The sequence below is a fragment of the Hydra viridissima genome, unplaced genomic scaffold, assembly GCF_058129835.1.
Source record: "Hydra viridissima isolate aposymbiotic clone 2 unplaced genomic scaffold, HvirCarnegie_v1 scaffold_100, whole genome shotgun sequence".
Lineage (NCBI taxonomy): Eukaryota > Metazoa > Cnidaria > Hydrozoa > Anthoathecata > Hydridae > Hydra > Hydra viridissima.
This window is the reverse complement of record NW_028324369.1, coordinates 32,706-45,648: the sequence shown is the minus strand read 5'-3', so window position 1 is coordinate 45,648 and position 12,943 is coordinate 32,706. Positions and strand designations below refer to the sequence as shown.

Genomic DNA, 12,943 nt, shown 5'->3' with positions numbered 1-12,943 from the left:
AATCCCTGGCGATCGACATGCTATATAGGCAATGGTTATCAACTATGCAAACTCAATGAAGTTTAAAAATGTTCAAGAGCTTCAGCGAAAAAAATTAAATTAAGAATTTCTCTTGGGATTTCTCTTGGAATTTCTCTTGGAATTTCTCTTGGAATTCGAAGATACTTGTATCTTTATGTAAATCGTTCAGATATATGGTCTTGGAATTAAAATAAATGGTTCTATGTCTTCAGAAAGAGCAGCTTACTGTTACTGATGAGTTAAATAAATATGGCTTTAGTTTCACCAATTATATCTTTGGATTTATTTCTATCGGGCATCATTTATGAAGAAAATAGGAGAAGAAATGGGAGTTATCCACCAACCTTGCCCTTGCCATGGAATTTATTCTGCGGAATGTGATGTTCTTTATAAAAAAAAAAAAAACGTTTCAGCGACAGAAACAACTTAAGAAGAACTAATCAATCATAAAAAATGAGGATAATGAAAATAAAGAAGTAGAATAATGATAATGACAATGAAGAATGGTGGAATGAAGAAAGTAACTTTTATAGTCTAACAATCATAGTATTCTTATATCAAAGGTTTGGAAAACAGTCGCAAGCTGTTTATAAAATTGATTTAGGAAAAGAGCTTGAGCTCATTCTAGTTAGTAAAACAAGATGGATATACTAAAGCAAGGTGGATTTACTAAAACAAGATTGAATTCTCTAATCAGTATGTTAAAATAATCATTAAAGTAATTTACTTTTAGTGACGTTTGGGATTTTCTGATGATTTCAGATGATTTCCTGACTCTCATCTGTTAAAAAGGGATCTAGTCATGATGCTGTGACAAAAAAATAATTCGAGGTGGGATTGACAGCCATAAGCGCACTGGTCACTGGGATATGTCCCTAAACCTGTTTTCGCATCGTTCGCTAAAACTTATTAAAATTTTGAATTTTACAATTAGATTAAATTTTTAAACAATTTTAAAAATTTTGCATAACTGATTCATTGACGAAAAAAATTTAATGCTCTCAATATAAAAATTATATAGGCGTTTGGTGTTTTTTTTTTTAACGAGTGATAACGAATATTACACAAATTTCTATAGCAGTCCTTTGAAAGAAACCAAATTTCAAATAATTTAAGTACTTAGCCAAATATCTTCCTAATTATTTACTAAATAAAAAATACGTTTTTAATTATATTTTTTTAAGCTGGTTTCATGTTTCCAATATTCATTTCACTGTTAACAACGCGGTCCATCGATTTAATATTATAATAAATATTATAATATTATAATAATATGACATAAAGTCATATAAATATAAACATTATTCATTAATAAAGATTATTTATTCATAAATATTATTTGTATTTGCAACTTCATTTCATTTCTTTTTTTTTTTAAATAAAAAAAAAAAAAAAAAAAAAAAAACATTGGAAATATTTTACTTACTAAAAATATTAGTAAAACAAGAGTACCAAATATAAAAGTAAAATATTTCATAGCTATATATTTAATTGACACAAATTTTTGAAATACTACTTGCTGGCACTGTTGCAGTTGATTGATCAAACGCATGATGAAACATGAAAATATCGAATGGTCGAAAACTGTATTTTTTAGTTCCGTACAAGTAAATGCTCTTCTTTGGAATGAAGTTGTAATCTGAGTTGATTATACCGAGGTAAAGTTGCTCATTAGATAACCAGATTATTACCCGATCATTTGCCGCCACGGCTTGTCGTCCAGCACCACCAGTTACAGAGCTGTCACTCAATACAACGCGCGGATTGGTTACTGGATAGGAAGTTTCTGTAATAAAAACAAAAATTTTAAAATGAACAAAAACTAACTAAAATCATTAATAATAATTTGTTTTCTACAAAACATGCAACAATAAAAATCTTCAACTTTTTTGCAAAAAACGATAAAAAGTTTAAGGTAGAATTAAAAAAAAAACAGTCAGCTATCACCATAGCAACAGCAATTAAAAAATATAACCTGTCAAATCGACGTCTATTATTCGCACTTCGCTACCTTGGCGATACAATAGTTTTTTTTGTACTTCGTCGATTGTTAAAGAATTGATAAACGTGTCTTTCGCGATAACTAAGGTTTCAATTTTACCTTGACCATTTGCGTTTATTCGAAAAATACCACTGTTTCCACTTTTAAAATAAATCATCCCTTGATAAAAATATATGCTACTCACTTGTGACTGTTTGATCAAAATTTTTGATTCATTTTTAACTTCTAAATCAAATGCTGATATTTCGCTGTAAGTTGAAACATAGAGTTTATTATTATTTTCATCAACTTGAAGTCCTGTGATTCTTGAACTAAATTTACCAAAAAAAATTTCCTGGTGATCTGCTGAACGGTTTGTAAGCAAATCTCCTTTTCCAGTAATTTTTCGATCACCATTTTCATCAACTAAGTGAATCCTGTAAAGTTTATCATCGGAAGCGTAAAATATAAGGTCTTGTTTGTAGTGTGGGACGAAATATAAATTGCTATAATGACTAACCGAAATCTCTTTGATTGTGAAAACCGATGATGTCTTACAGACCGAGATCTTTCCCATTTCTGCATACATAAAAAGTAGATCGCCATCGATCATCATAAAGAATTTTAACAAAAGAAGTACAAGTAAGTACGACGCCATATTTGAAAAGCTCTGGTTTTTTTCAAGTATTGAAAAGTTTCTCCATTTTATAGAAAATAATTTGTTTATAAAAGACGTAATCTTCTTGTGAAATTCTAAATATTGAAACTGGTTATTTACCTTTTTATGGTCATTATTTTACACTAAAGTGATTAATGTTGTTGATTTAAGAATTACGTCACGCTTAAAGCGCCAGAAGTATTCGAATGTGAAAACATAAAACTTCGCGATACTGTACAGGCAGTTCATTGGGCGTTTTATGATAAAACAGTTTTTTAAGTTTAAAAAACTGTATTTTGTTATGAAACAAAGTTTTTTAAACTTAGCTAAATAGGGTGTTTTATAACAAAACTTTTATAATCCTTTATAACATGCATAGGCGCCGTATTCACGGGGGCAACAGAGGCAGTGCCCCCCCCCCCCCCCAGGAAATATATACTAATAATATATTAATACGGATTATCTCGAGGGCGAATAGATACTCTCGCCCTCATGATAATCCGTGATAATATATTATTAATATAAATTTCCTGGGGGGGGGCACTGCCCCTGTTGCCCCCGTGAACTCGGCGCCTATGATTACATGACATTATTACATAACTTTTATAGTCATACAAATATTACGATATCAACACTATTAGCATATAAGAAATAAATTTATCATTAGGACTTTCAAGCATCCATAATTACAGTTTACAAGTTAAAATTCTAAAGGATTTTTGTTTTTTAAAGCATTTTTTTAATATATTTTTTAACATTTAACGCTAAAAATGTTTGTCTTTCGTCATAAACAAACTTTTGTCCGAATTTTTTCTAATCGAGATTATTTGTCCGAAAAAAAGTTGCATCAAATAACGTGCTGCTTTTTTAAAAAAAATAAGAAAAGAATAAATTGTTGACATAATTGTCCATATTCCAGTTTATGTAATCCAGCACTAGTCCGGAATCATTTTCCAGCATTCGTCCGTGATCACATGCCAGCACTGACTCTTTACTTTTAACCAATATACATACATTAGCACATTATTATCAGCCATTTCTGAAGAAAATGCGGCAAAACTAAGTATTTTCTGAATTTTATTTCAATTTAAATTGACAAAAATAATTTTAAATAGTACAGATATTAATAATAGTTTTAAAATAGTGCTATTTATTCAACGAGTTTTTTCAATCTTCCCGAGCTTTTCGTCCACCATTTAGTTCTCCTGAAAACTGAAAATATATCTTCAGCCAACACTCAACTCTTCGCTTGATGCTCCTGATAAAAAAAGATTTATTTTTACAGCACTTAAATAAAAAATTAAACTTAAATGTATGACTACATTGTATCACAGGATCCAAAATCGAGAAAAAACAGAGTCGAGAAAAATCGAGAAAAAACTCCGTCGAAGTCGAGAAAAAATCGGAGTTTTGATAAAACTTTGTTACAAATTAAAAAATTAAACTATTTTGTTGATAATTAAACATTGTTCTTATATTTCTTTTTTTTAATTTTACATATTTCGATTTATAATTCATAATAAATTTTTAAAAGATTTATATTTTTATATTTCTTAGTACTTAAATATTTTTCTTATCACAATCTTTTAACGAACAAGTTGTATCTAATAAATGGCTTTCTAACCTGCATCGGTTAGGAAGAAGGCGTGAACTTTCAGTTAAATGCCCTTCCGCGGTGCTCTGTAATTGACACTTCTTGGGGTACCTATAGTAAAAACTAAAAAAAGAATATTAAAAAAGTATTTATTCTGAAGATCTTTTAAAGTAATATTTTAAAAAGATGAAAACATTTATCATTTCATCAGAAAGTGAACTACGAAACTTTGTGACAAATCTGGAAGACAAGGAGAAAACTCTTTCTGCTTCCGAGGAAGTTGCTTGAATTCTGTGGATGGCTAGTTCAAATTTCAAAACTGCTTCTAATTTCACACCAGTTACTTCGTATTCTTTTAACTGATCGGTGAAGGTCTTGACTTTTTTTGGCTTTTTAGCTGTTGATTGATTTTGATATAAAACTTCTTGAATTTCGACAAAAAAAGATGTCGATTGTGATGGTTCTTCTTGTTTGCTTTTAGCGCGATCATCTGATTTTGTTTGGAGACTATTTTCTTTTGTTGCAAATAGTTGATCAAATAATTTTGCAGCATAAACTTGAATATCTTTTTTGGAAGCGTAAAAAAATGTGTGGTTTTTATTTTTAAAAAAATCGGGATTGTGCAAATAACGACTTAATGATACCAACATAATGTTTTTATGATTTTCGTATCTGGAGATTAACGCCTCTGCAAAATTAGAACTGATGTCAGTTTCTACAACCTTCAATATCCTTACTAACGTTTCCATAATGATGTCACACTCCAAAATTGTTGTATTTGGTTTTTCCAAGCGAACTGCAGCGTAAGCAATGACATCCAATAAGTCAGACAGCGATTTTAAAAAATCCAAGTCAACTTCCTCTAACGTTTAAGCAGTTTAGTTCTTCGAGTGTTTTTTTTTTACAGCTTCTAAGCAATCCAAAAATCTTTTGATCATCTGAAAAACACTGTTCCATCTTGTGCGGTTGTTGAGCAACAGTCTTTTGTCATGCGAAGATCCGTAGATTTTGTGTATTATTCTTTTATGAACTTCATATCGATGAATATTTTAAAAACTTAATTAGTATTCGAAATTTCTGTAGACTTTTTTCGATATTTTCTTCATACTCAATCTCATCCTCCGAAAAGTCAATAAGAAACTTTCCTTCAGTCTCTCCATCAGTTTCCGTTTCTGTTTCAATATCCGATTCAGTTTCTTTGTTCAGAATTTCGCGACAATCCTTTTTAGGGTATATCAAATCACAAACACTCAAATGAATTGAATGGTTCTAGCAGATTTGATGTGGAAACTTAAATATGTTACTCAATTTCACCATCCAGCTACAGCCATCCGTAGTTTTGCCTGCAACATCTTCATCATCTATACCGAATTCTTTTAATTTTTGCATTATCAAAATGTTAAATGTTTTGGCAGAACTAGAAGATGACAACTTCACCATTTCTAAACAATATGTTCGGTCGTGATAAACATTTAAATTGTAGTATCTTCTACCTCTATTGTTACACCATTCGTCCAAATATTTCTCCTTTTGCTTTCGAATATGTTTAATTATATGGTTTTGAATAGAACAAGCTTTTTTTTTGAGGTTTTTTCCACCACCACCACCTGTCCCACTGTGAATTACTAATTACTTTGGGATGTAAATTAGTGTTGATATTGAACAAAGAGAACGTTTACATTTTGAAAACAACATGAAATATTGTAAAAGTAGCGTAGAAGTAAAATAAGACTTTAATTATTTTACAAGTAAAAACTGATATTTTCTAAAAACCTCGTCGAAGTTCCGTCGAGGTTTCTCGATTTCTCTCGAACTCCGAAACTCCGAAAAACCGAGAAAAATCCGATGAGACGGAGTTCCGAATGGATCCATTGCATTGTATATATAACATATATATATATATATATATATATATATATATATATATATATATATATATATATATATATATATATATATATATTTATATATATATATTTATATATATATATATATATATATATATTTATATATATATATATATATATATATATATATATATATATATATATATATATATATATATATATATATATATATATATATATATATATATATATATATATATATATATATATATATACAGGGCCGCCGAGAGCCTTCAAGCCGCCCGGGACAAAACCTTTTTTGGCGCCCTTATAGATTTCGCTTCATATATATACTTACCATAGAAGCAAAAAAGTACATTTTGCCTTTATAGCTACTTTAACTTTATTTCATTTTTTGCTAACTAACCGCAGCATAAACAATTCCTAACTTAAATAAAATTTTTGGGCTTTTTTCGAGGCAAAATTATAAATTACTTCATCATATGACAATGATTTCGCGAGATCATTTTCAATAGACAACATCATAAGGTTTGAAAGTCGCTCTTGTCCCATGGTGGCTCTGAAATGGTTTTTTATAATCTTAAGTTTACTAAAAGATCTTTCACCTTCTGCAACGGATATTGGCATTGTGTGAAAAATTATTAATTTCGAAAATATTTGTAAATTGCTTCAAAAATTATATATATATATACAGTGGCGTATCTAGGGTAGGGCAGGCAGGGCACGTGCCATGGGCGCAAACCTGAAAGAGGCGCAAAAGAGGCTTGGTTGCGATACAATAAGCGAGAATTATATAAAATAAATTAAGAATGCTGCTTACTAGCCATAAGGAAAAAATATCAAGTCCCGAGCAACTACTTATGTTTAAAGTTGAATATGGAGACGAAAACGTTTTCCTTAATATGCGTATAGCATTGCAAATGTTGTTAACAATAGCTGTGTCTGTAGCTAGTTGTGAAAGATCATTCAGTAAACTTAAACTGATTAACTCTTACTTGAGAGCTTCGATGGGCCAAAGCCGTCTCTGTGATCTCGCTTTACTAAGCATAGAGTGAGAAATTACCGAAGAAATTGATTTTGATAATATTATTAAGAAACTTGCAGCAATTAAAGCTAGAAAAATAAACTTGTAATATATGTTACATAAACAAATTGTTTATTTATAATGAATAATAAAGTTTTATTAAAAGCTTGTGTCATCATTTATTAAAAAATTGTAATTAAGCACTTTATGTGGGAGAGGAGGGCGGCGAGATTGGTGTTTGCCCCAGGCGCTATTTACCCTAGGTACGCCACTGTATATATATATATATATATATATATATATATATATATATATATATATATATATATATATATATAGACCTATATATTTCTACTAAATCACCTTCAAATCAGTATTTTGATAAAAATAGCTTTGTAAAACCAACGTAATTCTTGGAGCATTTGTTTATTTTTTTCACATTCTTTTACCCTTTTGGAAGCCAATGCCCTATTTTGGGCACCAGAAAGTTTTTAACGATTCATTATTAACAGTTCCTGTAAATAACCGTACGCATCAATAAAACAATAGCATTGTCAACTACGCAAACTCATCAAAAAATTATAAACTCAATCTCATAAAGCTAATGCCATATATCAATATTTCAATAGTTAAATATAAATCTTAAACATGAATTACCATAAATAAGTTGATCGTTAAGAGTTGAAAAGTATTTACTATTACTTTCTAAATTCTGAATAGAATTATTTCTAAATTGTATTCACAGTTTGTTATTTTTAAAAGGAAATAAAAATAATGATATAACGCGAGTAATATATACATTTCAATTATGGCATTTTAAGATTAAAAAAACTATTTTTATTTTACTTTGGCATCTGGCGCCCCATCGACATCTGCCGCCCGGGACAAACTGTCCCTTTGGCCCCTCCCTCTCGGCGGCCCTGTTATATATATATATATATATATATATATATATATATATATATATATATATATATATATATATATATATATATATATATATATATATATATATATATATATAAACATAGGTCTCAAAGTTAATAGAAAGTGCTCTAAACTGAGTTGAAAGTACAAAATTTTACAGCTCTTTTTCAACAGCTGTAAAAATCAGGATCTCTTAGAAATTTTAAAAAATCTTGAATTAACTAAGGAGTTTACTGTTGGAGTTAACACACGTCTATGTTGTTTAAAATTAAGGTTTTTCTGAATTTTTTCACAATTTTTCTAAATATCCAAGACCATGCTCTGCTCAGAGAATGTGGCAGAAAGAATAGACAATGTTAACTTGATTGTGAAAATCAGAGGCCTTGGAGAAAAATTAAAGAACTTTTAGAGGTACTTCCCCAAACAATATTTGCATAATTTAAATAGCTATGAATAAATGAGTAGTAGAGTTGAAATAAATTTTGTTTACTTAGATAGTATCTGACTTTATATAGAATTCCAATACTTTTAGCCAATTTAGTAGAAATAAAGTCGGTATGATACTTCCATGTAATACATTCATCAATGTAAATGCGAAAGTTCTTTCGAATGTAATCAGATATACAAACGAGCTATAAAACATCTTACTCTTATGAAGCATGTGATTCTTTCTTGTGACTTTTATTTTTATAAAAGAATTTACGACTATTTTTTCAATAAAAATTTGCATTATTAAAAAAAAAAAAGTAACAGAAAAGATGAACTTTCATTAAATAATAAAAATGGAATTCCTTTATGTTCTTAGCAAAAAATGTTTTGAATAAAATTGTGTGGTTATGAAAATAGCCGATTTTAACTAGCACGATCCTAAGCATTAGGGTTATGGCATTTGTTGTTGGTCTTTGAAGAGCTCTGGCATGCATAGGCTCCGACTTTTGATTTTGACCAAGAGGGCGAACAAAAATACTAGTAGGCAAAAATTTCTTCCTCCTCCCCCCCCCCCCTCCCTTTCTAAATCTACTGACATCATTTATGGATGACCCCTAACTCCTATAAGAATACAAGAGGCTATTATCTATTTCAAATGCAAAAGATAAGAGGGAAAATGGATATCATTTGTGATACAAGTTGAAAATAAATGTGTAAAGTACTTGGTAAGGTACGCATATATTTATTCAAAAATATATTATATGAATATATTTTTGAATTATAATTAAATCTAAATTTATATAAATATAAATATATATATAAATTTAGATATTGTGGAGCTTAAGAAAAGAAGTTTCGACATGAATAATTAAAATGTGGTATTTTTTCTTAACTTATGAACTAACAATTTTTGTCGCAAAAGTATTGCTTCGAATGGTTGTCTTTTTTACAAATAAATTACCAAACTTCCCTATATCTAGAATATTTAGTTCAATGTAGAGTTCTTCATTGTGATAACTGATAATTGACAAGTGATTTAGTCTCTTCTGAGTCATTGTATTTCTTAAAAATGTTTTCATTCTTCCTAGCATAGAAAATGATCGCTCAGTAGTACATGTTGATTGGAACTGTCATAATTAAGTGCACAAATTTTTTTAGCTCTGTTAGATGAATTTTTCTATTTTCATGACATTTCAAAACATTAAAAGCATCCATCAAAGATGCTACTTTTAAATGTTTGGCTTCATTTATGTCATGAAACATGTACATATGCAAGTTAAGTCAATCTATATTTAGATCATCTTTTTAAATGTCACAAACTGTTTTTGGTGAGACTTCTAAATTAATTAGAAAAGACTCTGCATGCATTAACAACAATTGGGAGCCAAAGGTAAACCTTGATTTTAGGCCGCGTAGAACAATATCAATAACTTTTGTAGACTTTATTGAAGGGTAGGGCGAGAGATAAATCCCTCTAAAGGATTTATTCGAGAAGCTTGGGAGTAATTATTTCCAATTTTGGACTAGTGTGCACCATAATCGGGCCAGTGTTGGCCTAATATCAAATGCTATCGCAGTGACATACGAATACTTGCCAGAAGCTTGCCAGACTCGCGCCAGTACTGACCCGTTACTAATATAGTCAAAACGGCATGCGATGATTCGCCAGAATTCTGGCCCAGAATCGTGTGTTGTCTGGGTATCTACAGTCCATAATGAATGGAGTCAAGGCAAAATTAAGAAATACAGCAGATCATGGTGTTTTTCACTATTTAAAAAAGTGAAAACTTATAAATGAATAAATATTTTACAAAACGCGAAAAAATCGTTTGTTTTTTCTTTCCATAGTTTTTGAGATAACTAATTTTGAATTTTGTCTCTTAAATTTTTTTTTTGCCACCCGTTAGGTAAAGTTTTGTAATAAAACGTTCATTTAACTAAGTTTAAAATACCTTGTTTTATAACGATATACAGTTTTTTAAACTTAAAAAAACTGTGTTTTACTATGAAATGCAATGTAAAATGCCTTTTCAGCATCACGAGGTTTTACGTTTTCACATTCGAATACTTCTAGTAATTTAAGTGTGACCTAGTTCTTAAATCAACAATATTAATCGCTTTAGTTTAAAATAATGACCATAAAAATGTAAATAACCAGTTTCAATATTTAGAATTTGACAAAAAGATTACGTCTTTTATAAACAAATTATTTTCTATAAAATGGAGAAACTTTTCAATACTTGAAAAAAGCCAGAGCTTTTTAAATATGGCGTCGTGCTTACTTGTACTTCTTCTGTTGAAACTCTTTATGATGATCAATGGCGATCTACTTTTTATGTATGCAGTAAAGGGAAAGATCTCGGTCTGTAAGACTTCATCGATTTTTACAATCAAAGAGATTACGATTAGACATTCTAACAATGTATATTTCGCACCACATTATAAGCAAGACCTTATATTTTACGCTTATGAATCCCTAATATACAGGATTCACTTAGTTGATGAAAATGGCGATCGAAAAATTTCTGGAAAAGGAGATTTGCTAACAAATCGTTATGCAGATCACAAGGAACTAAAATTTTTCAAAGTTAGTTCGGAAATCACAGGACTGCATGTTGATGAAATAAACAATAAGCTCTATGTTTCAACTTACAGCGAAATATCAGCATTTGATTTAGAAGCTGAAAACGAAGTAAAAATTGTGATCAAACAGAAAGAAGTGAGTAGCATATATTTTTATCAAGGGATGATTTATTTTAAAAGTGGAAACAGTGGTATTTTTCGAATAAACGCAAATGGTCAAGGTAAAATTGAAACCTTATTTATCGCAAAAGACGAGAGGATAGAGTCGTTAACAATCGACGAAGTACAAAAGAAGCTATTGTATCGCTATAGTTCTGAAGTGCGAATGATAGACCTTAACGCGACAGGTTATATTTTTATTTTTTGATTTACGTTGCTATGGTGATAACGCCATAGCAGTTTTTTTTTTTATTCTATTTTAACTTTTTATTAACTTCTTTTGCAAAAAAGTTGATGGTTTTTATTGTTTTTATACTTTTTAGAAGACATATAATTATTACTAATTAGTAAGTTTGTTCATTTTAAGTTTTTTGTTTTCATTACAGAAACCTCCTATCCAGTAACCAATCCGCGCGTTGTATTGAGTGACAGCTCTGTAACTAATGGTGCTGGAGTGGTGGCGGCAAATAATCGGGTAGTAGTCTGGTTTTCTAAAGAGCAATTTTACCTTGGTATAATAAATTCAAATTATACTTTCATTCCAAAGAAAAGCATTTACTTGTACGGAGAGAAGGGCATTTATTTGTTCGGCTTTCGACCATTGAATATTTTCATGTTTGATCATGTGTTTGACCAACCAACTTCAATACCACGGAACTTAAAATAGAAAAACTGCAGCTACATATTTTTACTACAAATATTTACGATTCATGAAAAATATTAATATTATACCCAATATTTGATTCTTTGAGTTTATTTCTTTATGCGAAATATATTAAAAATTTCCGAATGCATATTATTGCACCTAATATTTCCCATTCACAAAATGCGGAGGACACATTAACCACTGCAGCGGAGTCATGAACTTAGCATTTGGCTTTTAGGTTGGGGAATCTAAAAAATGCCGTTTGTCGATATTTTTTTGGATTGTTCTTCTTTTGATTGAAATAGTTTTAAATTCTTTTTCACAAAAAGTTTTAATGATTTACAGAGCAATTAAAAGGTTTCATTCAATTTTTTAAAATTTACCTGTTTGCATATTGAAAATATTGCCATATTTACAAAATAGCGGTAAATAACTTTGTAACCATAATGTTATATTTTGGTAATTGTTAAAAATGGTATCTAACCTTAATGTTCTCAGCTAAATACACATTATTGGGATAGTGAGGCGGTATTTTGACGTATAATTTATGCTTTGATGACTTCATTTTAGGGTTAAGGGATCGGGTGTTGGTGGCTCGTAGATTAGAAGAATTTAATGTATAAAGGTGTTGGGATGCCTCCTGGTTCTGTTTAATCGTAGCACTCTAATGGTTCTTTATCTCATGTATCCGACTGTAAATCTCCCTTTCCTTGTATACCCATCCGTATGCTCCCAATGACTGTAACTTGTTTTCTCCGCTTCTAACTCTTTCGTAACCTTCATGTGTTCTGACTCTTATATCCATAAGAGTCAGATTACATGGAGGTATGAATATGGATTTTGTATTGTTTTAAAAAACTTTTTCTAACAACTTTCTAAAGAAAACAACTAATACAATTTTTGCTGAATAAATTTTAAAAATTTATTATTGTAGTGTTGATTTTACTTGTGACAAGCAACGAGAGCGAGAGAATGAAGTTTGGATCTCGTATTATTTTAAAAAACCTTTTGTAGCAACTTTTTAAAGAAAACTATTGATTCAGAAAAGAAAAA

General features: G+C 29.8%; 2 protein-coding genes across 2 annotated transcripts; one reads left to right on the top strand and one right to left on the bottom strand.

The window, feature by feature from the left end:
* Positions 1 to 1,490: 1,490 nt before the first annotated feature.
* On the bottom strand, positions 1,491 to 2,749 carry LOC145189351 (uncharacterized). Its single transcript, XM_080065963.2, has 2 exons — positions 1,997 to 2,749; positions 1,491 to 1,807 (listed from the first exon to the last, which is right to left on the bottom strand). Exons 1-2 carry the CDS (start codon positions 2,658 to 2,660, stop codon positions 1,509 to 1,511), a joined length of 963 nt encoding a protein of 320 aa, XP_079922089.2. The 5' UTR covers positions 2,661 to 2,749; the 3' UTR covers positions 1,491 to 1,508.
* Positions 2,750 to 10,680: 7,931 nt separating this feature from the next.
* Positions 10,681 to 12,943, top strand: LOC149875932 (uncharacterized). The gene is made up of 2 exons (XM_090076017.1): positions 10,681 to 11,432; positions 11,631 to 12,943. The coding sequence occupies exons 1-2, from the start codon at positions 10,769 to 10,771 to the stop codon at positions 11,909 to 11,911; spliced, it is 945 nt and encodes a 314-aa protein (XP_089932143.1). The 5' UTR covers positions 10,681 to 10,768; the 3' UTR covers positions 11,912 to 12,943.